This window comes from Frieseomelitta varia, unplaced genomic scaffold, assembly GCF_011392965.1.
Source record: "Frieseomelitta varia isolate USP_RPSP 00005682 unplaced genomic scaffold, Fvar_1.2 scaffold_676, whole genome shotgun sequence".
Taxonomy (NCBI): domain Eukaryota; kingdom Metazoa; phylum Arthropoda; class Insecta; order Hymenoptera; family Apidae; genus Frieseomelitta; species Frieseomelitta varia.
Window position 1 is genome coordinate 97,849 of NW_025110452.1, and position 24,020 is coordinate 121,868.

Consider the following 24,020-nt stretch of genomic DNA (forward strand, 5'->3'; position numbering starts at 1 on the left):
CTGATGGGGTACGGTGGTGAACGTGGTGGGTGGACGTAAAGCGCATGGAAAAACCAGAGGGGGCAGATCTGCCGCATAGCCGACGGAAACTAGTCTGACCCTCATCAGACGCGACGCGTCCGCGATCACGTACGGTGCACCACACAAGAAACCAGAAGGTTCGTACACGTTCGTTCAGTCATTTCGGACGTGAGAACGGAGAAAGAGACACTACTTGAGGCAAGGACTTGTCTATCGAACACTGCCATCGTATAAATTCTCTTCATTCGTTCTATCTTTTGAACACCTTCTCGAGTTCTCCAGGTGGATTTACAATTTGTAAAAAGAAATTTATATAAAAATTGACCGCAACTGTAATCGGGCCTGCCGTGTGCGAACTTTCCATGCAGCGAGGGTGGAGGAAACACGTCCGAAGTGACTGACTACAACGTGACTGGCTGAAACACATGGTCCGGTGATCGTGATCATGATTGCAAATCGTCTCGCGCCAATCGTCACCCTCGTCCTCGTGGTTCTGCTGTCGACTATCCATCACGGTGAGTCCAATTTTTCGCGTCCCTTTCAGTCATCACTGGTCTCATCTCGATGCTCGTTTCGATCCTCAAACGAACTTATCGCCATGTAGAAAATTCGTACGCACGAAATGCATACGTTTGTCCAGCTATCACAGGAAAGTATAAAGTATATAACGTATAAAATGAAAGGTCATTTTAACGACTTTTGATTTCTGATCCAACCGATAGATTCACAATCAATACGTAATTCTTTGCTTCTTATCGTGACTCTCCCTTCGGAATCAGCGCACGCGAGCGTGCATGCTTCAAAACTCACGTTACCTACTTCCATCGATTTCCATGGAACGTAATATTTCCGTTAGAATAAAGTCAGGCAGTCAGCAATAAAATCAAAGCAGAGATTTTATAATCGCTATGATATTACCTAGAACAGATATGAAAACAAACATCAGGAAAGAAAATTTCTCGTTACGTTACAAGTTGACCGAAAAAATTGAATTTTTTAAAGGAGTTACGTACATATATTGCAGCGCAATGCAGTGATCGAAGAGCAGCTACATAATACTAATTTCGATGCACTATTATTTCTGCATTAAAAATCAGCTGTAATTTCTTCTAGTAAGCAGAAGTTATTCGAGCTACAAAAAAAAAAAAAAAAAAAAATGCGATATTGATTTCGGTGTTACATAAAAGGCACGATCGAGCTTTCATCGGCCGCAGTCCTTGCAACTTTTCGGTCACGTCTTCCTTATCACCTTGATGTTCCTATCCACCTTCCATTCGTAACTATGTAAACTGCCTGAACTTCTCGAAAATTTCGTCCTTCGTGTTATAGATCGATAGTTCGATGGATTATGTCACACGTCGAGGGGCACATAGAGCTAATGCAAATGAGGGCAATTAGTATGAAGTAAGATAACGTGCTATAGAGGACATTCCTGTCCTGTAGAGGATTATGGTGTTCCAGATGTTCGTCAGGGAACTCGTACAATAGTAGCACTTGTGGTACTTCCCCAGTGCTTGCCTGGAAGTACAGACTGTACTTAATTTCTAAATTGAATCTCATTATAAAAGTATATCACGCGGAAAGGAAACGGGTCGCCGGAAATAGGAAATATGAAATATTCCATTGTGATAAAACGAAAAAAAAAAAAAAAACGATGGAGAAGAATTATTAAAATCGAGAACAGAAACACTTCGGGAACGTATTGCCGAATGATCAGACGTAACTATGTTCTCAAAATAGTATAATCTGCCGTTTCTTATCTAGATCTCACAGTGGTGATAAAAAGATTAGACAAGAATGATTTAGTCAGTAAACTGTGTATTTCTAGGGACAAAAGAAATGACTAGCTTGGTGGAGGTCGTTCCATTAAAGAGAGCGACTTTCACAAAGGTTTAAAGCGCTGCGACAATGCGACAGAAATGTATCGACTTTTCGAAAGAAACAACTATTTCTATAGCGTTTAGTGCGTAATATTCAACGTCTGTAGAATAATTACTATAATACATTCGCGACTACTATGATACACGAGAGTGTAACACATTTTAAGGAACGACAGCTTCTCGATACAAACGATTTAATGAGGATCGATTATTCGCGATCGGTTTAATGAACGAAAAAACATTTAAAAATTGTAATAAGTCTTCGTGGAAGTATATAAATCGAGTGGTGAAAATATGAAATTCTCGTGTGACGTAAGCGATGTATTGTTGCGTGTAATTGGCTTCAATCGTTAGATGGTGACTTTAAAGGAACCACTTCACAACTGGTCGAACTTAAAGCTGCTTTGTCGAATCTGATTGCAATTGCGTCGCGGAATCGAAAGGAAAAATGCTGACGCTCGGTTATTTCAGCTTCCTTTTGAAAAAAAAAAACTGACTAAAATCGCCAGTTGGTCGATGAAATTTGTTAAAATTTAGAATTTTGGTTCATAGAACCTGGCCCCCGCGAGGGTTATCGAGCGACCCACTTTCTCCCCTCCCACCCTCTGCATTCTCTCACACTCTTCTTCGAATTCTATTCTCCCTGCACCGCGTGGTACCGTGACCAAGGGGACGTTCCTTGTGTTAACCTTGGCTTATGGACAAATGTTTTATAAAATTTGCATTGTCGCGTCATGTCCGTGCAAACTGTGTGTCATCCAGCATTGTTCGTTCCTTCAAGTAACTCCGGCGACTCGCTCAAACAAATCCAAACAGTTAACGAAACACAAAAGGAAAGAATATTTTGTTGATTTAAAAATGTTCACGCTAAAAAAAGAAAAATGTTAAGTGTATTAATCAATGTTAATCCTATAGTTGGACGAGAACTATTGTCTTAGTCAGCGTTCCTCCTCCTTTTTTTTTTTTTCTTATCAGGGATGTTTTTATGTCAACGAGGGAGAGGCATCTGGGCCGATCCCTTCGTTTCAGTTCCTGTCGATTACATAAGGACCTGCAATGTCACGCAGCGCTTGTTAGTTCCTCACGCGACTCACCCCTACCGTCTACCCCGGCTGCTCTGTCCTATTTACTGCTGATCGAACGTCTCGTGTGGTTTCAAATGTCGTTGAAGAACCTTCTGTGCACACACAGTTCTGATCAATGTTTTCGCACGTCGTGCTTACTGGTCGGTATAACGCAATATTCATCTAGCTCGGCAATACCACGGCACATCGACTTGTCCTCTTTAATCAAATCGCCAAAGGATTTTCATCTTTTTTGTGACTACGGTGCAATCGACTGTGCCTATTATGCTAATTTCATGCTCGAATGACTTTTAGTTGCTGTACAAAATTTTAGGCAAGAAACGCCGAGTTTTTTGCCAATACACCTGTGAAAAGTGTTTGACAATAATACTCACAGGAGGTGATGCCAGTGATTATACATTAAATGGCTCCTTTCTAAAGAATCCTATTAATGATTCGGTAAAGGAATTTTGTATTTTAACGATACGAAGCTTGCCATTGAAAGCGGCGCACCAGTGAAATGCCCTACAGAATTTACTCAAGGTCAGGGTACCGAGCCGCATCATCTATATTTCCTTGCACGCTCGGCCTAAATTCGGCTAATCAAAGAAGCCAACGAGGGAATGTAAAATCTCGTTTATGCAATTTCATCTTCTAATTAATAAGCAAACACTTTTCCACTAAATTACGCACGACCGATTGAATTATAATCGGTGTTCTTTCTTTTGACAAATTCTGCTAATAAAACAAAAAGTATAAAGAATCTTTTAAATTATTTTAAAAATATTTAACTGTTCCGTGTCAAGTAATTAAATTTTATTTACCTCAATTTTACAAAACATAAGTTTGAAAATTTATGACCAATGAATATACGACCATCTCCAGTCACATTTCTGTCGCCAGAATTTGCAAAATTTGTTCTCCTATTGTTGGACCTATTTTCCTATGTGTGTATCAGTAGGTCATCGCATTGGTTGGGGTCTTCCTGCTCGATATCAGCTGGTGCTGTAACCAGTCTCGTCGGGAGGGTGAATGGGGTTGCGTGGTGACGTCACAGCGCGGCAGGGCCGTAGCCAATCACCAGCAAACTGAATATTTCGAATTTCAAATAAAACGATAGTTACTCCTAAAAGAAATGTAATTTCCATTGACAGTTCAATAAGATTATCTTACAATTTATAATCATTATTATCAATCAAATACTCATCAACGTTCGACGTCAAAAAAGATCTAATCGATAGACTGCTCTTCTTTTCAGTTCGTTACAATTGTTCATTATTTTAAGCGATGATCTATTTAGATTAAAAACAATTACCAACAGCGTTGTATGTTATTTATCTACGTTCTACAGCTTTTAACAAAGATTAACGAATTAATTACATAGATGTATCATAATACAAGTACCTGCATATTAGTGGCCCAGTTTTGAGCAAGTTGCAGCACGCGATAAGGGTAGCGCACAAGGAGCCGCAACTTATAAAATGGATGATTCCTCTAAGTTCTGACCTACCCTATTCTAATCGATAGAATAGCCTAGCGTTTCAGCGTTTCGTTACGAAACAAAAAAAATTCAGTTTATTTGTGATTTATAAAAAAAAACTTCTTCCCTCTTGAAATCTTTCGCCTTCTGTCATTTCTTTTCAATTATTCTAAAATTTAGTCGACCTGCAATAAGTAAAAAATGTTCGTAAAAAATTTCTACACCATAAATCATCGAATTTGTAATATCAATGCCGAATATTTTATTTTTACTCAGTATTTGATGTAAAATTCATTTTTCCAGGAGAAGCAATAATATGCTATCAATGCAACAGCGAATACGATCCAAGGTGTGGCGATCCATTCGATCCGTACAGTCTTGGAACGGTGAACTGCAGCTTTCAGCCACGTTTAGAACATTTGAATCACCTGGAGCCTGTCCTTTGTCGAAAAATCAGTCAAAGAGGTATTTAGTATAATTAGTAATTATCTATTATACGCATGATAACATTGCTACAGAAGCCTTCGCGTTTGGAAATACATATATGAAAACGTTCGTACACTGTATAACAGACCATTAATTAGCCCGATGCACACAAATGACGCGATTATTTCACTTCGTTTAATGATCTTCGTTGTGATCTCGTTCTTGTCCTCGTGTGACAATACTACGATTCTGTGGATAAGCTATGATCGTTTTGTAATATTTTTCCGTTGTTTTTGTTTCTCTTGTGTCTCTTGTGCGGAGATCGTACTGTAATTGCGTCGCTCGTATGCAAGTTTTATATTCAAATTGTGTGGCATTTGTTATCGGGCAAGAGTAAACTGCATTGCGACAACCCTAAAACTTATTAGATCTCTAGTACCCTAAAACTTATTAGATCTCTAGTAGAAAAAGAACGCGCGTGGCATCCTCTTCAGAATCACAATACCGTTAAGGAGAATATTCACGAAGCCATTTGTGATTTTCTCTCAAATAGCGCTTACATAATCCCCTCACAAGCTCAGCCATTCTATTCTTCTGAAGTTTGGGATTGTGCGCACGTGTTTAATATTAAATAGTACCACCTGTATTTTCAGCGTAAAACTCTACTCAAATTTTTATTCTGTGTAGAATATATATAAAATTTACATAAATTACGAAAAAATATTAACCTTTAATAATAACATAAATACCGTATTAAGAAGATAATCCACCTATGTACCTGAATATACACGCTTTTGACAATTTCTGGACGACTGAAAATTGATTTTATCGACTCGATACACGAGTCTGCAGCGCGCCAACTTTTTAACTTAAATGGCTTACCTCTGTGCTTATTTAATTTCGTTAGCGAGTTAATTATTTGGCACCTAGGTGTCGTCCCGTTCAAAAAAAATTGCAACTGGGAAGCTTATTGTAACGTTGTTGTGACTTTGATGAATTTCCAGTGTACGGGAAGATCAGAGTTGTCAGAGGTTGCGGATACATAACGGACAAGAGAGACGATGCCGATTGCCTGATAAGATCAGGCACTCACGACGTTCATGCAGTCTACTGTGCATGCACCGGTGATCTTTGTAACTCGGCCGAAAGCCGCACGCCGTCCTTCTTACTGCCGTTGACGTCTTTGTTGACGGTTGTCCTGACGATGCCGAGTTTCCTCCTTTCGTGCCCGTTCGCAATACCTGTCCTAACCTCGCCGCACTTCTCCATAGCCTAAACTACTCCAGCCACCAGCGGACAACACTTTAACGCCTAAAAACTGAATCAACGATGCAATAGAGAGAAGACCGTTCGTTCGGATCCGGAGCAACTCGTTTTCCTGTCACTGTTCCTCCCCGTTCGTGTTAGATCGCGATACATTTTAGATCCTGTACACATATACGTACGTATAAATTAAGAATAATCGAATAAGCGAATTTCAACAAAAGTTTCAATCTTGGAAGTTAAACATTTCACTCGATTCGTTGAATTTTTTAACGTGTTTTAATCATTCCTAGCGAAACGGGACGCCGGGAACTGGGACTAGTTGAACGAGTTGAAACGTAATTACGTATTGCTCTGTCATTGTTATTTAAAAAAAAAAGATGCCCGGTCGAGAGCATAGAGAAATATATGTGTGTAAAATATATGCACATATTATATATATATAATTTATATATATATATATATATTGTATATATTACAATATATATTATTTTATATATTTTATATTTCTATTAATATATATTATAATATATATTACACACACACACACACATATATATATATTATATACACATATTGTTCCAGGATTCGAATGATTCGAAGGCAAAAGTAGTCAAATTACAAGATAGTAGCTCTTATGGTGATACAAACTGCCAGATACGCAAGAGCGTACTTCAGTAGTACACTTTACAAGAAGATTTAAACGGAAAGGAAATAAAAAAAAAAATACACACATACGGCCTCCGCACGTGAAACTACCCAAAATATCTCGCATAAGTGTAGAAAATAAAGAATGGAAAGGAACTAATTACAAGAAAAAGGAACCTCAAAAGATACATATATATTAATATATATATATGTATGTAACGTAGCGCCATTGCGATTACATTCGCATTTTGTGCTCTATCGCTAAATGGATGAAACAAAAGAAAAAAATATATATATACATACAAATATATATTATATTTTATTGGAAGAGAAACAGAAATGGAATTGCACGTAAGAAAGATATTACAGCTTATTTTTAGAGAAATAACATCGGGTTGCTTTCGTGAATGCCGGGTATTATACTGCAATATTTGGAAAAAAGATAAGAAAAACAAGAAGATGGAAACATATCAAGGAGCAAGTTACCCTGCCCTTTGTTCAAACGAAGAAACGATGAAACAAATAAATAAGATTCGGCATTACGATTGCGACCCGTATTTCGCTGATTTTTGCAATAAAATGCTGTGTAAAATGATAGACGATAGCGGAGGAAATGAAGAAAAAAAAAAGAAAAAGAATATACTGACGTGCGTATGTGTGCGTGTATGGCGAGCGTGCGTTCGTACGTGTGTGTGCACGCGGCTGCGTGAATGTGTGCGTGTATGTATACGTATATTTGCGTTAAAGGAACGCTAAAAGATTATTAACGGATATATATAGTTCGATTAAAGCGAAACGTTGCTACTTCTTCGATCGTAGCCAACTAATGAAGAGTCAGTAAATTAAAAGAATAAAAAAAAAAGCATGAACAGAAAACCAAAAAACAACAAGTGTCGTAAACGAAAATCATAATGAAGATGTAGAAACTATCGTCAATGGAGAAAGTAGAGGATAAAGTAGAACGCTTATTGAAACAAACGAAAAAAAAAAAATTAATAAAAATATAATAAAAATGAACACACACATGTCTCACCGCAGTATGTATAATTAATCGCCGCTACCGCTGTTGTCACTGTGTCATATCGTCACCATCGTTATATTATTATTACGGTTGCTAATTACTACCATCAGCATCGGTACTACAGCTATTAACTGCTATTATTAACTAACTAATCAACTAATCATCGTCATTGTTATTAATATTATTGTTGTATTATTACTGTTAGGATTTGTTTTCGATGTTATTATCGATTAATAGTCAAAGTAAAATACGGATGATCTCAACAGAACGGACATGAAACGATGGCGAACGTTTTGACACGTTTTAGAAGGTTCCGATTAAAAAATCATCGGAAACGGTAGCAAATATGAACACCGACTATTTAAATCTGCTTGATGATCGTGGTTTTAAACTTCAGTTCATCTTGAACTGCGGATGACGACACACGACGAAGAGGCACGGAAACATTTTTTTAATACACGTCCAATTAAAGATATACATCTGTATATCCTCATCCATACGTCGCAGATTGTCTCCAAGAAAGCTGCCAGAAAAATTTTCACTGAAAAATATAATTATACGTACTCCACGACGATTTTATTCTTTTTCTTTCTTACATCTGATATATGTAATACACGAGGAGAATGCACGTCACTTCAAATGAAATAAAAATACCTGGAGCAGTAGGTAAAAACAGACAGCCGAAGGCAGAATAAATAATAAAGACAGTTGAAAATGTATATTTACGTATTTCGTTATGTTCCGCTCAATTAGATTAGGGGCGATTGACCTGGTTGGTTCTGTTAGAAAATATTAAAAATCGAATGTATCTCAGAAATGCCTAGTATGTGATATTTTAGGCTTTCTTATTTTTGCTTAAGATTCGAATGTAAATGTGACTTAAAAGAAAATGTAATTACATAGTTGTTCGTCTCTATGTAACGTTTAAATCAATCTCGAAGTCAGATTCGAGAGATTAGAACTTTGTCTCGAATTGTTCTAACTAACAAATTAGTGCATGACAGTACATAAAATTGTTATAGTCTATTACAGAAGGGAAAGAATGGCGATATTCGCGATAAGCAGAGAAATACGCGAGCATATTGCGATAGACAAAATATCAATGAAATTTTTTGTCACTATACTTCGTTCAATGTATCTTGATCAGCGATGACCATAGGAAACTGTCAATAATGAATAAAAATAAACATTAATGATACGTTTTCTTAGTCTTCTCTTTCCTTCTAGCGTGCCTGTGGCACATCGTAGAAATTTTACCTAATATCGAGCGGAATGTAACGAAACCGTTTCTCCGAGCAATTGTTTATATGAAACATTTAATTAATTTTCATACATATCATCCGCCCATATTCACTTCATGATGAAATAAAACTACTGGCAACACTGCCCCCGTAAAGCATATCGAAAAAAAAAATAAGTAAAAGAGAAAAGGAAAAAAGTATTTCATTTGAATAGTTTACATATTTTGTGATTTTGTGTTACATAAATATATTTAATTAACAAAACATGCCAGGTCATGATTGTAATATTTCAGTTTTATTGTAATATTTATTCTATTAATGTTGCATTGTACGCATTGATCATTATGTACAGAGAATATTCTGCCAATAAAGTGTTGAATGGTTATAAAAAAAAAAAATCGAACAAACAGAATCAAAATTATATTTCATGTATCAGAAACCTTGCAAGTTAACTGATCTATTATTCAGCAATTGCAATATTAATGTACAGAAATAAATGATATTTTCTTTTGCGATGTATCATTGACTCATATGACCTTCATTTATAATTAAATTAAAAGACAGAAAAATGCTTTATAGCGCAGTATTTTTTTTTGTAGGTAAATTATCATATACATTCATGTATCTTCAATATTTGTTACTATAATGAACTGAATAAGCAGTTGTATAATTATGCATGTGAATCGCTAGAAAAGGTAAGTAATAAATCACAATGCCTGATAATGGTATGTAAAATACAACATATTATTCCATATCGAGGAGTTGATTTAAAGTAAATAATGCATATTAAGTGTAGAAAAATCTTAACTGCTAGGCTAAGTATTTTTTTTTATGTAACAATCTCTATATAATAGTAATAAGTAAAAAGTAAAACTTCGCGCATATTAGACAATAGCACCATATATAATATATATAATAGATTGCAAAATTAGAGGAACGTTATTTACGTAGTTACGTATTGTTTAGATTGAAAATGTTCTCAATATTATGTAATAACAGCTTTCAAAAAGTAGAAAATTTTGTATAAAAATTTCTGTTAATTAGCAATAAAAACAATATTTGCACTTATACGCAATATTCATTTTTTAGTTTTCAATTGGCATTCATAAGGCACGAAGGTCGATGTTTCGATGGCTGGCCGGAAGACACAGAAGCACTCGATCAGCGTGTCTATGAATTAACTTACACAATTACATCTTTATCTTCACTATGAATATATAAAATTATCGATTGAAAAACTAGCCTATTTTGTTACTAGTGTCATCATGGCATATAAATATATAAATGCGTAAGTGCTAGTGTGAAAGCAAATGTCTAATACTGTGGTATCTTGTATGAAAAATTTTTTTTTAGAAAATTTGATATTCAATTACTTAGAGTTAATAAAAATAAAATTTTTATGATTAACATCGTCAAAAAACTAGCCAACTTTTTGATAGCCTAAATATATTTTTATAAATGACAAATTAGAAAAATTTTTTAGAAAAATAAGTTAGAAAAAATAAGTATCTGAATTATGATATATCTGGAAAGTACAAAGAGAAGAAATTAAATTTTCTTCATATATACTAATATTGTAATTCCATTTAGTCGACTAGAAATTCTTGAGTTTATAAACGTTTTAATCAGAAATTAGCATCTCCACAATATAAACGTCGCGTGGGTGAGTAACAAAATTTATAGTACTTGGTCATACTTGGATATTATAAATTGGAACAGCTGGATTATTATCTGAGGTAAGCGTACGTCGTTAAATTCAATTCGAATGTTTTGGAAACATTGAATGCTTAGTGTGCTAAGTATCCGAAAATATAACTATATCAGCTGATTTTTCCTCTTCCGTTGATACAAATGGTGTGACTACTTGCATGTTGACTGATATATACAAAGGATAAGTAAGTTGTTTGTCCAGGGACATTACTTGTTTCTAAAACGTAAACTCAGTTTCTTAGCGACTTTAATAACTTCTTAAGATTAAAAAATTCATAAATGCTACTTACTTCTTCGTTCTTATGAAGCGATAACCTAAGCATACCCGAACTCTGAATGTGTTTCACTTGACGTTGCTCATCCAATGAAATTAGACTTACTCTGAAAAGTAAATTTTTTCAAAATTTTAATTTATTATTATTACATTATCATTTGAAAGATTACAATTTAAAATAATACTAACTTTAAAATTATATTGTGCTTGCCATGATTAGCTTTTATATGATCTGTCTCTAATCTGTGATTTCTTTTAATTCTCAAAGTAGTACTATCCAAGCACACCACCAAATCTAATCCAAAATGAAATGCTGTCCATCTCCAAATATGCTCACCAGCTTTTTCAATGCATCTTCCGCAACGGAAACATTCACGAGCGAATTCTTCTTCACTCATTTGTTTTGGTCTAAAATAGTTAACACAAAAAAAAAAAGATTTATACTTTATACCTGTCTTCATTCATTAATTATTTATTACAATAATTATATTATTACGAATAAAATAATTGTCACAGATACCTAAAGTGGAACAAACATGGGAGTAGGTTTTTTAGACTGAAAATTCTGTCCACAAAACTGGTTGTAAAAAAGAAGGGAAGAAAAAAGGAGCCATATTTGAGACTCTTTACTATGTCCATCGACCTAAGCATAGATCATAGATACATTTAGAAAAAATAAAACCTTCATGACTTACCCTCGATCTTTATTTGCATCTATTCTTAGTAAATGTAACCATTGCTCTTTATATGCATTATGCAACCATTCGTGTGGTATTAGATTGTCACTATATAAAATTTTTACATCCTGATCATGTAGTAAAAGATATTTCATTCTCAGCGCTTTAAAAGGTGCTGCAAATTCTTTGCCTTCTTCTGTTGTAAGGAATGGTTTTGTCCATTTATGATTTCTAAAATATTCATCAATTTGAAGTGTTTCTTCTTTATTGTGTACATGAACAAATAACCTAAAATACAATTTATAATTATATAACAATCATATTTAAAAGTATTTTTAACTTTAAATAACTGTTTCTGTATTTCACTACTCACCATACACGTAGCATCATATAAATGCAAAATTCCGTTTGCATAGCAATTAAGTCAGGACTAGCAATTAACTCAGCCATCAAGTCAGGTGTTATCTCTTTTAAAAAAGTAGGATGTAACCATCCATATCCTAAAAGATTCACTTCCAACCACCGTTTTGCTGCAGTTTTTACTACTGGTACACCATAAGATACAGCAGCATTATAGTAAGGGACAACTGTCTTTATATTTGTTGTCTCTACCATAATATCTGTACATTGATCAATTAATCCTTGCAATTGAAATAATGTAGAGGTAGCCAAAATTGATATAACATCTTTCGGTTCTAAACTGACTTCATCCTGGTAAAATGAACCAAAGACTGTCAAAAGAGCTGAAAATATATAGGATTAAGAACAAATCTTACTTTCAAATGTTATCACAATGGAAAAAATATGAATTAAAAGAAAAAATTATTTACAATCCAATGTGATGTTAGGGTCAGCGATTTCTACACTTATAACTGTTTCATTTGCTTCCCTCCAAGATCCTGAAAACATACTCGCAAAATATGGACTCTGCAAAAAGTAAGTAATATATAAAAATTTAACATAAAAATGAAATACACTCGCATGATATATTAAAATAATGATTCTACCTGACTTATATAAACTTTATGTAATCTCCATGCTTTTCCCAACATGAGTACAGTTATATCACTTCCCTTTTCTTCTTGAAACAGAGTTTTGTAAATATATTGTGCCGTTGTTAGTAATTTTCTTCTGTAAGAATTAAAAGGCTTAATTATGATATACACATATAAAATCATTGAGATGAAAAGCAGCTTAACAATTAGTTACAATATAACATTGTTGGACACCAATTAAGACATTAAGAAGTTTTCTTCGATGATGCTATTGATAACATTTTATAATACGCTTGATTAATCAACACCAAGGTAAAATTATTCATCAAAGATTCTCATACTTTTTTGGCGTTTGAAGCGTCCGATCAATGTAATCCGATTCAGAATCAAGTTCGTCCTCCTCAATGCACTTTCGTTTACGACCACGGTATACAGAATGCACTGCATTGTTTGACATTGATGCAATTTTGCTCACGTAATTTCCCATTTTTTGTTGTGTACTTCAATGAGCAAAAGAAATTTTCAGTTCAATTTTTAATATATCCGTCAGTATTCTAAACATTGCTTTTTAATACAGAGAACTGTAGGTCCACTGCGTGTTCAGTGTGAAGAACAAAAGTCTGTAAGTGTCCCTCATGAAATCTGCAATGTACCATGTACCTATGTGCATATGCACATGGAATATATGTATATATGCATGTAAACATGTGACGTAACAAAAGATATGAGACATACTTCAATAAGTTGAGTCAGGTAAATACAATTGATCACGTGACACTACAGCCATTGGCTAATAGTCACTAGTGAATTACATCCATCAGAGTTAGTTTCGCAGAAAACGTTCAAATTAAGCTGCTCACCAATAATTTTGCTCTGAACTTTCCATTTATATTGATGTTTAATTTCGTTCAGTTCGATTTTATGACGTCTTGGAATTGTAAATTGATTCTGATTCCCCTAGATTTTGGTCATATGATTTTATTTACATCTCTTGACTTGAATTTCTATTGGTCAGAATAAAGATTGAGCAGGGATCCATACAGACATGTATCGTTTGCGGGTAAAATAATGCTCAAGTTTCTTGCAATTGGATATTTCTTTCTGTACAGGCGTTAGGTGAATATCCAATAAAAGGCAGTGTACATTTTGCAGTTATTGATGTGTGTGTTACGTTGATAAATGTCTATTTGATATGATAAATATATATTACACAATTAAAAACGTAGGAAAATTCAAATATTTAGACAAATAGTCAGAAAACATTTATAAAATTGTTAAATTAATGACAATTTTAAATCAGGTAAGATCTATTTATAATTAACCCGTTACAAGCAATTAAAAATGAATTCAAAATCATATTCTTTTGTTTGTTATAATAAAAGACTTTTTAACTGTGAAAATCATATATCAAATTTCACTGTATTTTTATAATTATATTTAAAAATATGTAATTATGTATATATAAATTTTTATATTTTTCTTTGTATATGCATTGTACATACAGGTGCGGAATTTTATGTGTGTTGAATTTTATTTTAAATATTAGTAACTGATTTTCACATAAACGTATTATAGCTGATTCACAAATAAAAAATGCATTTTCACAAATAAAAAATTTTAAAGGGATTACTATTATAACCTTATACAAAGAAGATAATTTCCAGTGTTCTATTGATGTTAAAGCTAATCTTTGTTCTAAAAAGGTATATCAATAATTTTTATTTTATATTGTATTGTAACTTATTGTTCAAATATTCTAGCAAAATTTTATGTTAAATTAATTATGTTTAACAGAAATGGAAATATTTGGTGATTCTTCAGTTAATAATTACTCATTAAAAACAATTAATATGACACCACCGTTGGAAGAACCAAAGCCTAAAAATCCTAAAGCGAAAAAGAAAAGAAAAGTGATTTTTTCTTTTGCACGAAGAAGAAGGTCTAAAAACAAATTGAAGAAGTTGTCAAAAAAACAAAATACATTGGAGACTTTGTATAAATTCTGTAAGCCAGTTGTTGTAAGTGTTAAAAGATTATCAGTATCAGAGATAAAACAATGGTGTGAAAAAGACTCATCTCCCTGTCAAGTAGAAAATGTATCAACACAATTGAAAAAATCAAAATCAAAGAATAATGTACAAAAAAGTAAAAAATTCACCAGAAAAAAGATAAATAACGAAAGTCATTTAAATTCAAAAAATGAAATGAAATCTCCAAATACATTATTTTCTCAAGAAACAGATATTAGAAATAAGAAATTACTTATAGAAGATTTATTAAGAAATGTTAAACAACCATACATGAAATTACAAAGAATAGACAAAGTGATTAATAAAATAGCACAATCATTTGCAAAAACAACTACAGTTACAGAATGTGAAGCAAGTATCCAAACAGAATGTAAAACAAATGTCCAAACAGAAGAAATAAAAGAAACTATAAACAGAAGCATAAAAGAAATTGAAACTCAAGCTGAATTAAATGTATCTGTACCAGAGGTGCAAAAATTACCACTAGTAAATATTAACAAAGATGAGTATCCACAAAATCCTGAAATTGAGAAGGTGGCAGTTAGCTTTCATACAAATGAAACTTTACAATTGAATGAATGCACAGACTCAAATTTTATTTCTAATTCTGATACTGAAATTGTTAAAAATACTCATAAGAAATGTTTCAAAAGGAAATGTGAAGTCATATGTGATTCTAACACAGATAATAGTAATGATAATGCAAATAGTTCAGAAATAATTTTGAATGAAGTGAAGAAATTAAGAATGAATTTACCAGGAAAAATAAACAAAATGAATATAGTAAATGAAAAACACAATATTATTGAGGCAAAATTATCCCCAAAGTTACTTATTTGTGGTGAATCATACAAAGAGAGTTTAATCGCACAAAAAAATGTTGATGCTCCACTACAAAAGCTAGATATATTAAAAAGATTAGCTAGCCTATGTGATCCTGAAGATGATGAATATAATAACGACAATGATGATTCTGATAATATAAATAAAAATGCTGAAAAAGATAATACTTCCAGTTCTATACCTTCCACATTAAATTTTAAATCTGTTGCAGAAGATAGTGCTTCTATGAAAGTACGCAATGATGACAGTATACCAATAGAGAAATCAATTCTAGAAAACAAAGAGATTCAAGAATCAATGCAAGAATTATTTTGTTCCGATAAAAACTTCTTACAAAGATATAAAATATTTAAAGAATTAAAAGTCTTCTTAATAAAATTGGATACTTTGAAAGATTTTCATACTAAACATTCAGCTACAGAAATCGAAAAAATAACTAACAAATTTATGAATTCTTTTGTAAATTTGAATTCATCAAAAATTCAACATAATAACCAAAGATCTATAGATAAAATATCTTTTACTTTGGATATTTCAAAAGATTCTAATGTTAACTTCGAAAAATCCATAGTTTGTACAATTCCTAAGAAAATGCAAATCATATCTAAGTTACCTAAGAATTCTTCAGAAAAATCCTCTTCAAATTTAATTAGAAATATGAAGAGAAAGGAAAGGTTAAAAATTGGAAAAGCTTCTCATAATTTAAGAAAAATTTTTGATGATAAGTCTAAAAACAGACAACATGTTATTAGTAATTTGAACAAGAATTCAAATGTTCCAACTCCTACTATTAAATCTTCTTTACAAGAGTCCAGCAATAAAACTTTTGAATTATCAAATATGATAGAAAATGTTAATATAAACAAATCTATTAATAAAATGTCTTCCTTAAAGAAACAGATGCCAGAAATTTCTTCAACTGAAAATTCTGTGAAGTCAGTTACTGATGCAAGATTTCCAGAAAAAGCAGAAATTAATACACCTCAGATTACTAATTTCAAATCACATTTTTCAAATCAAAGTGAAAAACTTGAGCAAACGACATTTGTATCCAAAACACATAAAAAATCTACAAATGTTACAGCTACAAATATAAGTGCTTCAACTTGTTATTCTTCCACAATGTCTCTTAAAAAACCTAAAGATAAGAAAGATACTTATAAATGTATTGTTTGCGATTTTTGTTTTGAAGATTATTCTAATTTACAACAACATTTAATTATACATACACAAAAACAAAATGATAGTTCATTAAACACGTCCAACTCATTAGCTGAAAAATCTGAAGAAACAATATCTCAATCTTCAGAAGCAGAGGATCCAGAATTGTCACAAATGTCTGAACACAAGAACGTTGAACAGGCGTCATTACAATGTGAAAATAATAAGCAACAAAAGGAAAGAAATACTGTACCAAGAGACTTGTTAAATAAAAAAAAGAGAAAAAATAAGATTAAATTAAAGAATAAGAGTCAATGTACAAGTCATTCAAATGAATGTAGTATTTGTTCAAAAATTTTTCCAACAGTGACTGATTTGGCAGCTCATATCTTTTTACATACAGAGAAAGAATTACAACAAGCATATAAACTTGCGAAACAAAAATTGGTGGAAAGTGAAAATACAGAAAGAGAAAAATGTAAACAAACTAGAGCTGAACAAACTGAACAAATTGAAGAAACTAGAATTGAACAAAATCTTGAAAGTGTAAATAGGACTGTAGATAGTGCAATTGAAGGAATTCACGAAATTAGTGATAAGGAAGAATCATTCCTCGCACAAAAATCAAATGAATTAATTACAAAAGATCCAGAAATTAGAGATACAGAATCTACTGCCTTGAAAAAACACGATTCACAAAGTATAAAATTAGATCTATTGTCAAAATCGAGTAAAGACAAAATAAATAAAATAGAAAGTAATAAAAGAGCATTCACAGTATGCAAATGTCATAATAAATCGGGAACTAATAAAAATACTTTACAAATTGAGATAGTTCTTCTTTGTCACACTTGCAAAGTATTATTTAGAAGTATAGAATGTTTCGAAACTCATTATCGTCTTCCTGAATATACAAACTGTAATCAGAATCGTTTAACTAGTAGTCGTTCTCCAAATTTATTCTGCGCCAATTGTGGTATGATATTTAGTTCGGTTCAAAATGTACGTCAACATTTAGAAGTACATGTTCGTTTTAAACAGAACTGTATAATGGATTTTCGATGTAACATTTGCAAAGTCATATTCCTTGGAATAGGAACTCTTTTTTACATTCATTGGTCGAAGCATTCAAGAAATCCTTTCTGGATGGCTAGTGAACAATCGTTTCCAAAACATTCCATAATAAACTCAAAACTAAAGAAAATAGATAATCTTTCTACACAGAATGCAATGACTTTGAATAGCTCTGTGGACCAATATATACAAGTTGCAGAACACGTGTGTAATAATTGCAAATTACCTTTTGTTACTCAAGATGATTTAAAGAATCATGATCCAAGATGTAAAGAGTTTAAGACATTTCAAGATACATCTGTTGTAGAGAACTCTAATTCACATGTAACAATAAGGATAAATTGTAGTTTATGCAATGATACCTTTATTGATAAAAAAAGAGAATTTTATAATCATATAAAAAATAAACATAATTGTAATGTAGATCCTCAGTTTGTATGTCTATCATTCCCACTTGCTAAAGTGGTATACATTTGCAATGTTTGCATGGCAATGACTGAAAATTTAGACGCTTTTGAAAATCATTGGTTGAAACACAATACAACTCATATAAACTTTACTTGTACACATTGTAATAATATATATTATAACAATTTAAACTCTTTCATAGATCATGCTGAAGAACATAAAAGTGATACTAATGTAGTATCTTGTACAGTAAATTATACAAAAGCAAAATTGGTCTGTGAATTTTGTAATACTGGTTTCGAGTCTTCTCAAGATATGTATGAACATATTGTTACTCATAACACAAGTAATCAACAAACGTACTCTAAGATTGATCAAATTACAAATCAGGATAGCCCTGCATCAGCATCACAGACAAATTGCACTTCCAGTTCTGTAAAGAACATTGGAAAAGAGATAGAGAAATCTTTAGCAATGGAAGCTCAAGTAATGGAAAAAATTAATGAAATTTCTCCATTAGGATTTAATATAGACAAAGATAAAGAGAAACTAATCAGAGTATTAGAAGGAAGTGAAGATGATTCTGAAAATGAATTGATAATAGACTTGCCAAATCAGTCAGAAGAATCTAATGAAATATCAACAGGAGAAGAAAATAGGGAAAAGCAAACTACATCTAATCTTATTTCAGATAAATCTTCTATCAACCAAACTTGTGAAATGTCAGAAAATAATATAACTAAGACATTAAGAACGAATACAAATGTCCAAGTGTCTTCACAAAATATTCCACTTTCAGAACCTAATGAAAATGTTACAGATTCTGTTTTTACTGCCAAAAACATAAATCCTCAAATTTCTTTACAAACATCCAATTCAAGCGCTAAATCCACAAGTGTTTTGCAAAATTCAGTTACGAAAGACGTAAAAATTATAGAAAATAATGAAAGTTGTGACACTAGCTGTGAAATTTTAACTGGAAAGGAAGAAGAATTAACAACTTTAACAAAACAGTCACCGAAGAAACAAAGTTCACCAAGACCAAAAGGATATTTAAGAGTGAAAACTCTTGCAGAACTTACAGGCTCTGCACATTTCTGTAAAATTTGTAATTGTGCTATTGAAAATGCTAATGAATTAGCTAAACATTTTAAGACTCACAATACTTCAAACAAAGATAATAACGATCACGAAATTAGAGAAAAAGAATTAACTTCAAAACCATTAGAAACAAATAAGTTTGGTCTTTATCCTTTATCAGTCCTTAAAAAAACACTTACAAAATCTAATACTATAGTAACAAACAGTCAAAAACCACAGCAATTACAAATAAATACAAAACAGGACAGACATTTACCTTCTTTGCAAAACGTAACATCAGCATATCATAAAAATTTACCACTTTGTAATTTCGTTCGAACGACAACAGTTATGTCACGTTCGGCTACTTCGAAATCTGATGGTATACCAATCAAAGTAACAGCAAATACTTCAAATATACCGAACAGTCATACTAACATGCCGTATGAACAAAGAACACGTGTAACGTCGTCTATCAATGGAAATAAACAAAACCCTGCTGTTATGACAAATTCAAGTAATGATCAATATAAATGTTTTTATTATAATTTTATTTCAAATAATTTAGTAAAATTGATATTCTATAATTTACCAGGTAACCTTTCATTTTGTCAGAAGCAAAATTTGGAATATTGGATCCAGAGGAAAAAATTAGAAAAAATTGATAACAGACCAATAAAATCCAAGATGGATCAAAATTCTGAACTATATCAACAAACAATTCAGACAAGGATTGAACGTGCTCCTTCATCTGCCTGTTCTCAATATTCTTCTTTTACTGCAGGCACTTCAAATAACAGTAATCAAATGCCCAAACAAAATCAAGCGAAAATAGTTAATCAACCAGAAAATACTTCCTCTATTTATTATAAAAGTCCAAGACTTGCTAATGGTGGAATGTCAATAGTGATTAATCAGACTGCACCTATACAGAATATACCCACAATAGGAATCCTACAGCAGCCAGCACAGCAACAATTATATCAGCATCAAGTTTACAGTGAACCAGTGAGAGTTATGAATGCAGAATATGTGCAACAATCACAGGTATATTGGTTAATTACTTAAATAGGAAATGTTGATACAGTTCATATTAACTTATCAAATCTCTCTCTATAGAAAAATATATAACCGTATATATAGAAAAAAATATAGAAATATGTATAACATGTAATGATTTGGACCTTTTATAAAAAAAAAACTGTTATCGGATTGTTTAAAGAATTAATTAAATTATCAATATATTTCGTAGTACATTAATTTTTCATTTGCAGAATTTGGTTAACTGTTCTGAATCAAATGGTGTTTATCAACTGATAAATAATCAGTATGAACTATCAAATAGACAACCAAATGTTACAGCTTATACAGTTAGATATGTATGTCCTTATTGTGTGAAAAATTATACTTCTGAGGACTTCATGCAAATACATATAAATAAGGATCATAATTTTGTATGTAATATTTGTAATTTGCGTTTATACAATTTCAACGATTTATATCTCCACAAACTTAATCATAATGTAAATTCAGTGTAAATTAATATGCAAATTTTAAGATAAGTACGAAATTAAAAATATTACACGAATTATTAACTAATAAAACTATGATAAAAATGTATTTATCGTTTGATATTTATATATAAATATTCAACAAATTAAAATTATATATCTTATAGCCATATAAATATAACGTATAAATTAATTTTTTTCACCAAGCATTAAATGAACTAAGATAAGTTATTACTATTTATCTATATTATATTAGTATTTTAACAAAGTAAATATTTCGGTATTCTTATCGAAACATTTCCTTCTTTTCTTCATATATCATACTTGTTTTAAAAGTAAGATATAATTCTTATATTACTTCATTGAACTCCATGATTTTAATATTGTATTATCATATTATATTTATATTATATTTAAGTATATAACTAATTATAAGCTGAAATGTATCTCATATTGAAATTATGTATCGCATAAAAAAACTATTGCGTATATACAATGAATTACAGTGAATCCATTTATTAGAATAAAATTTGCGTCTAATTAACTGAACTTTTATCAGTATAATTTATTTATCTAATTTATTTATCAGGCGAACATTAATTACTTTGACAAAAAATTATGAATCTCTCCATATATGTGATTGTCCCAGATCATAAATAGAATTCTATTATAATTGAAGTAACAAGTAACAATGTTGCTCGCCAGCTGTTTGAGGTACAAGATATTTTTATATTTATATTTATAATAATTGTGATTGTTGAAAAATAATGTTAACAAATATCATAGATAAGGAATATAAAATGGATGATGTTCGACTGTCAATAAATAGTTGACTGTATACATGTATGCATGTCTCCTTTATTCGGCACTTTGAGCTTTTCATTTCTTTACAGTAACCGTCACTTCGATCTGCGTAATCGATAGAAATACAATTAATAGGGCAATTGTTACAAGCAACGAGAAAGAAATCATGTTTACTAATCTAAAAATTCGAGTTTCTACATCCTTGCTCGTAACTATTGCGCAGGGGGACGAAATTACTCTTGGCGTAAATGACTAATCGTAAGTTTAATTAGACTCTGATATTACGCGTTCTCATTTATTGCAAGTAAATCGAAGGATTGACCTGCGTCGTAAAAAAATTGTTAGATAAAAACCACGTGATCTAGAATTAGATCGGTGAAAAAAGTGGAACTTTTCATCGCGTGATTTTTTTCATTTTCGAGTATTAAAAACCAGAAGTATTTGAATCCTTCGCTTTACTCATAGCATGCATTAACGCTTTGAGCTTCTCCTCACTAATTTCAATATTTTAATAATTAATATTAAAGAACAATGATCGCGCCGTAAAATAATCCTGAATTTAAAACATCTTTTTCTTTTTTAATTTGATAACGTGTACAAAGCAACGACGTGCAAAATTCGACAAAGTAAGTGTACATTACTTGAGATTACGATGTTCGACGATTACACATTTGTTAAATATTAATAACTATAAACACGACTTCCACATAATATAAATGATCAGGCTCGAAGCGTTAATTTCATAAACAACCCCATTTAAGCGTGATAAAAACGTGATTAAAAATTAGCCCTTATAATATCAATTGTATATCAAAAATAAATGAAAATATTCAAAAGGAGAAGAGTTACAAAGATATTGATGGAAATTTATTGTTTTTCAAGTGAAGTGAAATTAAGTACTTAATTTAGGGGATTGTTTTATTACGCTCAATAAGGGTTCAAGGATGGTCGTACTGTAATAAATAGTCCTTAAATTAAAGTAAGCCTATAATATAATTGCTCGTGTATCGGTATTACGAGCAGAGTCGTGTACAATACACTTTTCATTTATCCTAAAATTTGGCACGTGATTCACGTTTTCAACACAAACGTCTGTTGTGTCAACTTGAAAGAACGAAAAGGTTTTCCTCGGTTTATAGTGCGATACGTGACGATACATGATATAAAGCTAGATGTTAATGGGAATTATACTTGAACCTTGAACGAAAAGAAGAGGAAGGCTACTTACTATGTCGCAACTATGTATTTGAAAGTCTCACGTAAAAACGAAATTTCTAGGAAATAATTGTTATTCACTTTCAATTAGAATAAATTATTAAATATTTTTCATTTTGAAAGTTTTCAAAAAGATTTTAATCAGATAAAGATCGATGAAATGTTGATGTAAATATAATCGTTAATTATCGTCCAACATCTATAGAGATGTTGCTTTCTTGATTATTTTCGTTTTGAAAATTTGAACGATGAAACTGAAGAGAGAAAACGATAATAATAATAACAGTAATAAATCTGAAAAGATCGCAAATACATAGCGAGAATAGTGTATACTATAAATAATTCTACCTTAACGATTAAGTTCGCTATGAAAGACCATAGTGGTTTTCACGAGGCTATCCTCCAGGAATCGATCATTAACTCTCGAATCCTCTTTTCGTTTACGTTTTAATAATACTGATATAGGTTTTCGACGTTTATCTCGCACTTAGAAGCTTCTAATCGTCGCTCTTACAAAAGTACGGAAAATTGACGTCCGTCGCAAAAGAAGAGATAATCCGGCGCAAGGAGAAATAAACAAGAACAAGGAAAAAAGAATGCATTAAAGTGACGAATTGTATTAAAATTGTATTAATGAAACAAATAAAGATTTTGAAGAAGAGAATTGCATCATAATTATAATATACCAGGTATTATAATCGAGATTCCGTTGCAGGCCAGCGTATAAGTGTCGGAAAAACCGAAATTATCGTTCGATCATTTTCAATCATGAATATCGAAATTTTCAATTTGAAGTTTGAATAGAAAGTTTCAAATGTAAGGCAGTACTCGTAGTTTTCAGTGGTCCGGTTACAATCGTCTGACCCATTTCTCCCTTGTACTACTTAGAAACATCTATCGCTCCGACTGACCAATGCTCGACTTGGATCACTTCTTCGACTCACGTTCCTTTCCACGTTAGAACCTCGATTGAAGCAAAGCTGTATGAAATCAGTTGATCAAATTAATTGCACAATAAATATGTTGTTCCTTTCGATGTAATTTATATAAAATAGTGGAAATCTGCAGGGAGAAACTTAATTATAGAACCGTTTTAATTGCAACTTCGTTTCTCAATCGTTCGAGTGATACGATAATTAAAGAAGTTTCTTCGTACTACAGTTCTTTTTTTTTTTTTTTTTTTTTTTTAAAAAA

At 31.9% G+C, this 24,020-nt stretch overlaps 3 protein-coding genes and 1 long non-coding RNA gene across 13 annotated transcripts; 2 read left to right on the top strand and 2 right to left on the bottom strand.

The window, feature by feature from the left end:
* Positions 1-247: 247 nt before the first annotated feature.
* Positions 248-5,880, bottom strand: LOC122535136. Of its 3 annotated transcripts, none has more exons than XR_006308106.1 (7): positions 5,650-5,880; positions 4,718-5,550; positions 4,370-4,630; positions 4,139-4,257; positions 3,790-4,053; positions 1,035-3,703; positions 248-939 (listed from the first exon to the last, which is right to left on the bottom strand). It is a non-coding gene; the product is annotated as an uncharacterized LOC122535136 (long non-coding RNA). The 3 variants fall into 3 exon arrangements; XR_006308105.1 differs by having other exon boundaries at positions 5,621-5,880; XR_006308104.1 differs by lacking the exon at positions 5,650-5,880 and having other exon boundaries at positions 1,035-3,700; positions 4,718-4,809.
* LOC122535135 lies at positions 398-7,675 on the top strand. 3 transcript variants are annotated; one of them, XM_043666376.1, is made up of 4 exons: positions 398-536; positions 4,749-4,910; positions 5,876-6,544; positions 6,720-7,675. In XM_043666376.1, the coding sequence occupies exons 1-3, from the start codon at positions 467-469 to the stop codon at positions 6,145-6,147; spliced, it is 504 nt and encodes a 167-aa protein (XP_043522311.1). In that variant the 5' UTR covers positions 398-466; the 3' UTR covers positions 6,148-6,544; positions 6,720-7,675. The 3 variants fall into 3 exon arrangements, with proteins under 3 accessions (XP_043522311.1, XP_043522312.1, XP_043522313.1); XM_043666377.1 differs by having other exon boundaries at positions 5,876-6,472; XM_043666378.1 differs by having other exon boundaries at positions 5,876-6,312.
* Positions 7,676-8,854: 1,179 nt separating this feature from the next.
* Positions 8,855-13,382, bottom strand: LOC122535134 (protein germ cell-less). Of its 3 annotated transcripts, none has more exons than XM_043666373.1 (9): positions 13,042-13,382; positions 12,713-12,836; positions 12,536-12,632; positions 12,079-12,448; positions 11,724-11,993; positions 11,549-11,671; positions 11,218-11,436; positions 11,045-11,135; positions 8,855-10,971 (listed from the first exon to the last, which is right to left on the bottom strand). In XM_043666373.1, exons 1-9 carry the CDS (start codon positions 13,185-13,187, stop codon positions 10,840-10,842), a joined length of 1,572 nt encoding a protein of 523 aa, XP_043522308.1. In that variant the 5' UTR covers positions 13,188-13,382; the 3' UTR covers positions 8,855-10,839. The 3 variants fall into 3 exon arrangements, with proteins under 3 accessions (XP_043522308.1, XP_043522310.1, XP_043522309.1); XM_043666375.1 differs by lacking the exon at positions 13,042-13,382 and adding an exon at positions 12,915-13,002; XM_043666374.1 differs by lacking the exon at positions 11,549-11,671 and having other exon boundaries at positions 13,042-13,378.
* Positions 13,383-13,528: 146 nt separating this feature from the next.
* Positions 13,529-22,815, top strand: LOC122535132. Of its 4 annotated transcripts, XM_043666372.1 has the most exons (5): positions 13,530-13,992; positions 14,492-16,228; positions 16,295-19,825; positions 19,892-20,343; positions 20,571-22,815. In XM_043666372.1, the coding sequence occupies exons 1-5, from the start codon at positions 13,983-13,985 to the stop codon at positions 20,832-20,834; spliced, it is 5,994 nt and encodes a 1,997-aa protein (XP_043522307.1). In that variant the 5' UTR covers positions 13,530-13,982; the 3' UTR covers positions 20,835-22,815. The 4 variants fall into 4 exon arrangements, with proteins under 4 accessions (XP_043522304.1, XP_043522307.1, XP_043522305.1 ...); XM_043666369.1 differs by having other exon boundaries at positions 13,529-13,992; positions 14,492-19,825; XM_043666370.1 differs by having other exon boundaries at positions 13,531-13,992; positions 14,492-19,813.
* The last annotated feature ends 1,205 nt before the right edge of the window (positions 22,816-24,020 follow it).

Excerpts from the sequence above, each read along its gene's own strand:
- LOC122535135 (XM_043666376.1), top strand. The coding sequence starts at position 467 with ATGATTGCAAATCGTCTCGCGCCAATCGTCACCCTCGTCCTCGTGGTT. Across the intron at positions 537-4,748 it reads GCTGTCGACTATCCATCACG|GAGAAGCAATAATATGCTAT; the intron begins GTGAGTCCAATT and ends TCATTTTTCCAG. Across the intron at positions 4,911-5,875 it reads TCGAAAAATCAGTCAAAGAG|TGTACGGGAAGATCAGAGTT; the intron begins GTATTTAGTATA and ends ATGAATTTCCAG.
- LOC122535132 (XM_043666369.1), top strand. Across the intron at positions 19,826-19,891 it reads AAATTCAAGTAATGATCAAT|GTAACCTTTCATTTTGTCAG; the intron begins ATAAATGTTTTT and ends ATAATTTACCAG. Across the intron at positions 20,344-20,570 it reads AATATGTGCAACAATCACAG|AATTTGGTTAACTGTTCTGA; the intron begins GTATATTGGTTA and ends TTTCATTTGCAG.
- LOC122535134 (XM_043666373.1), bottom strand. The coding sequence starts at position 13,187 with ATGGGAAATTACGTGAGCAAAATTGCATCAATGTCAAACAATGCAGTG. Across the intron at positions 12,837-13,041 it reads ACGCTTCAAACGCCAAAAAA|AAGAAAATTACTAACAACGG; the intron begins GTATGAGAATCT and ends TAATTCTTACAG. Across the intron at positions 11,136-11,217 it reads AAGCACAATATAATTTTAAA|AGTAAGTCTAATTTCATTGG; the intron begins GTTAGTATTATT and ends TTTACTTTTCAG.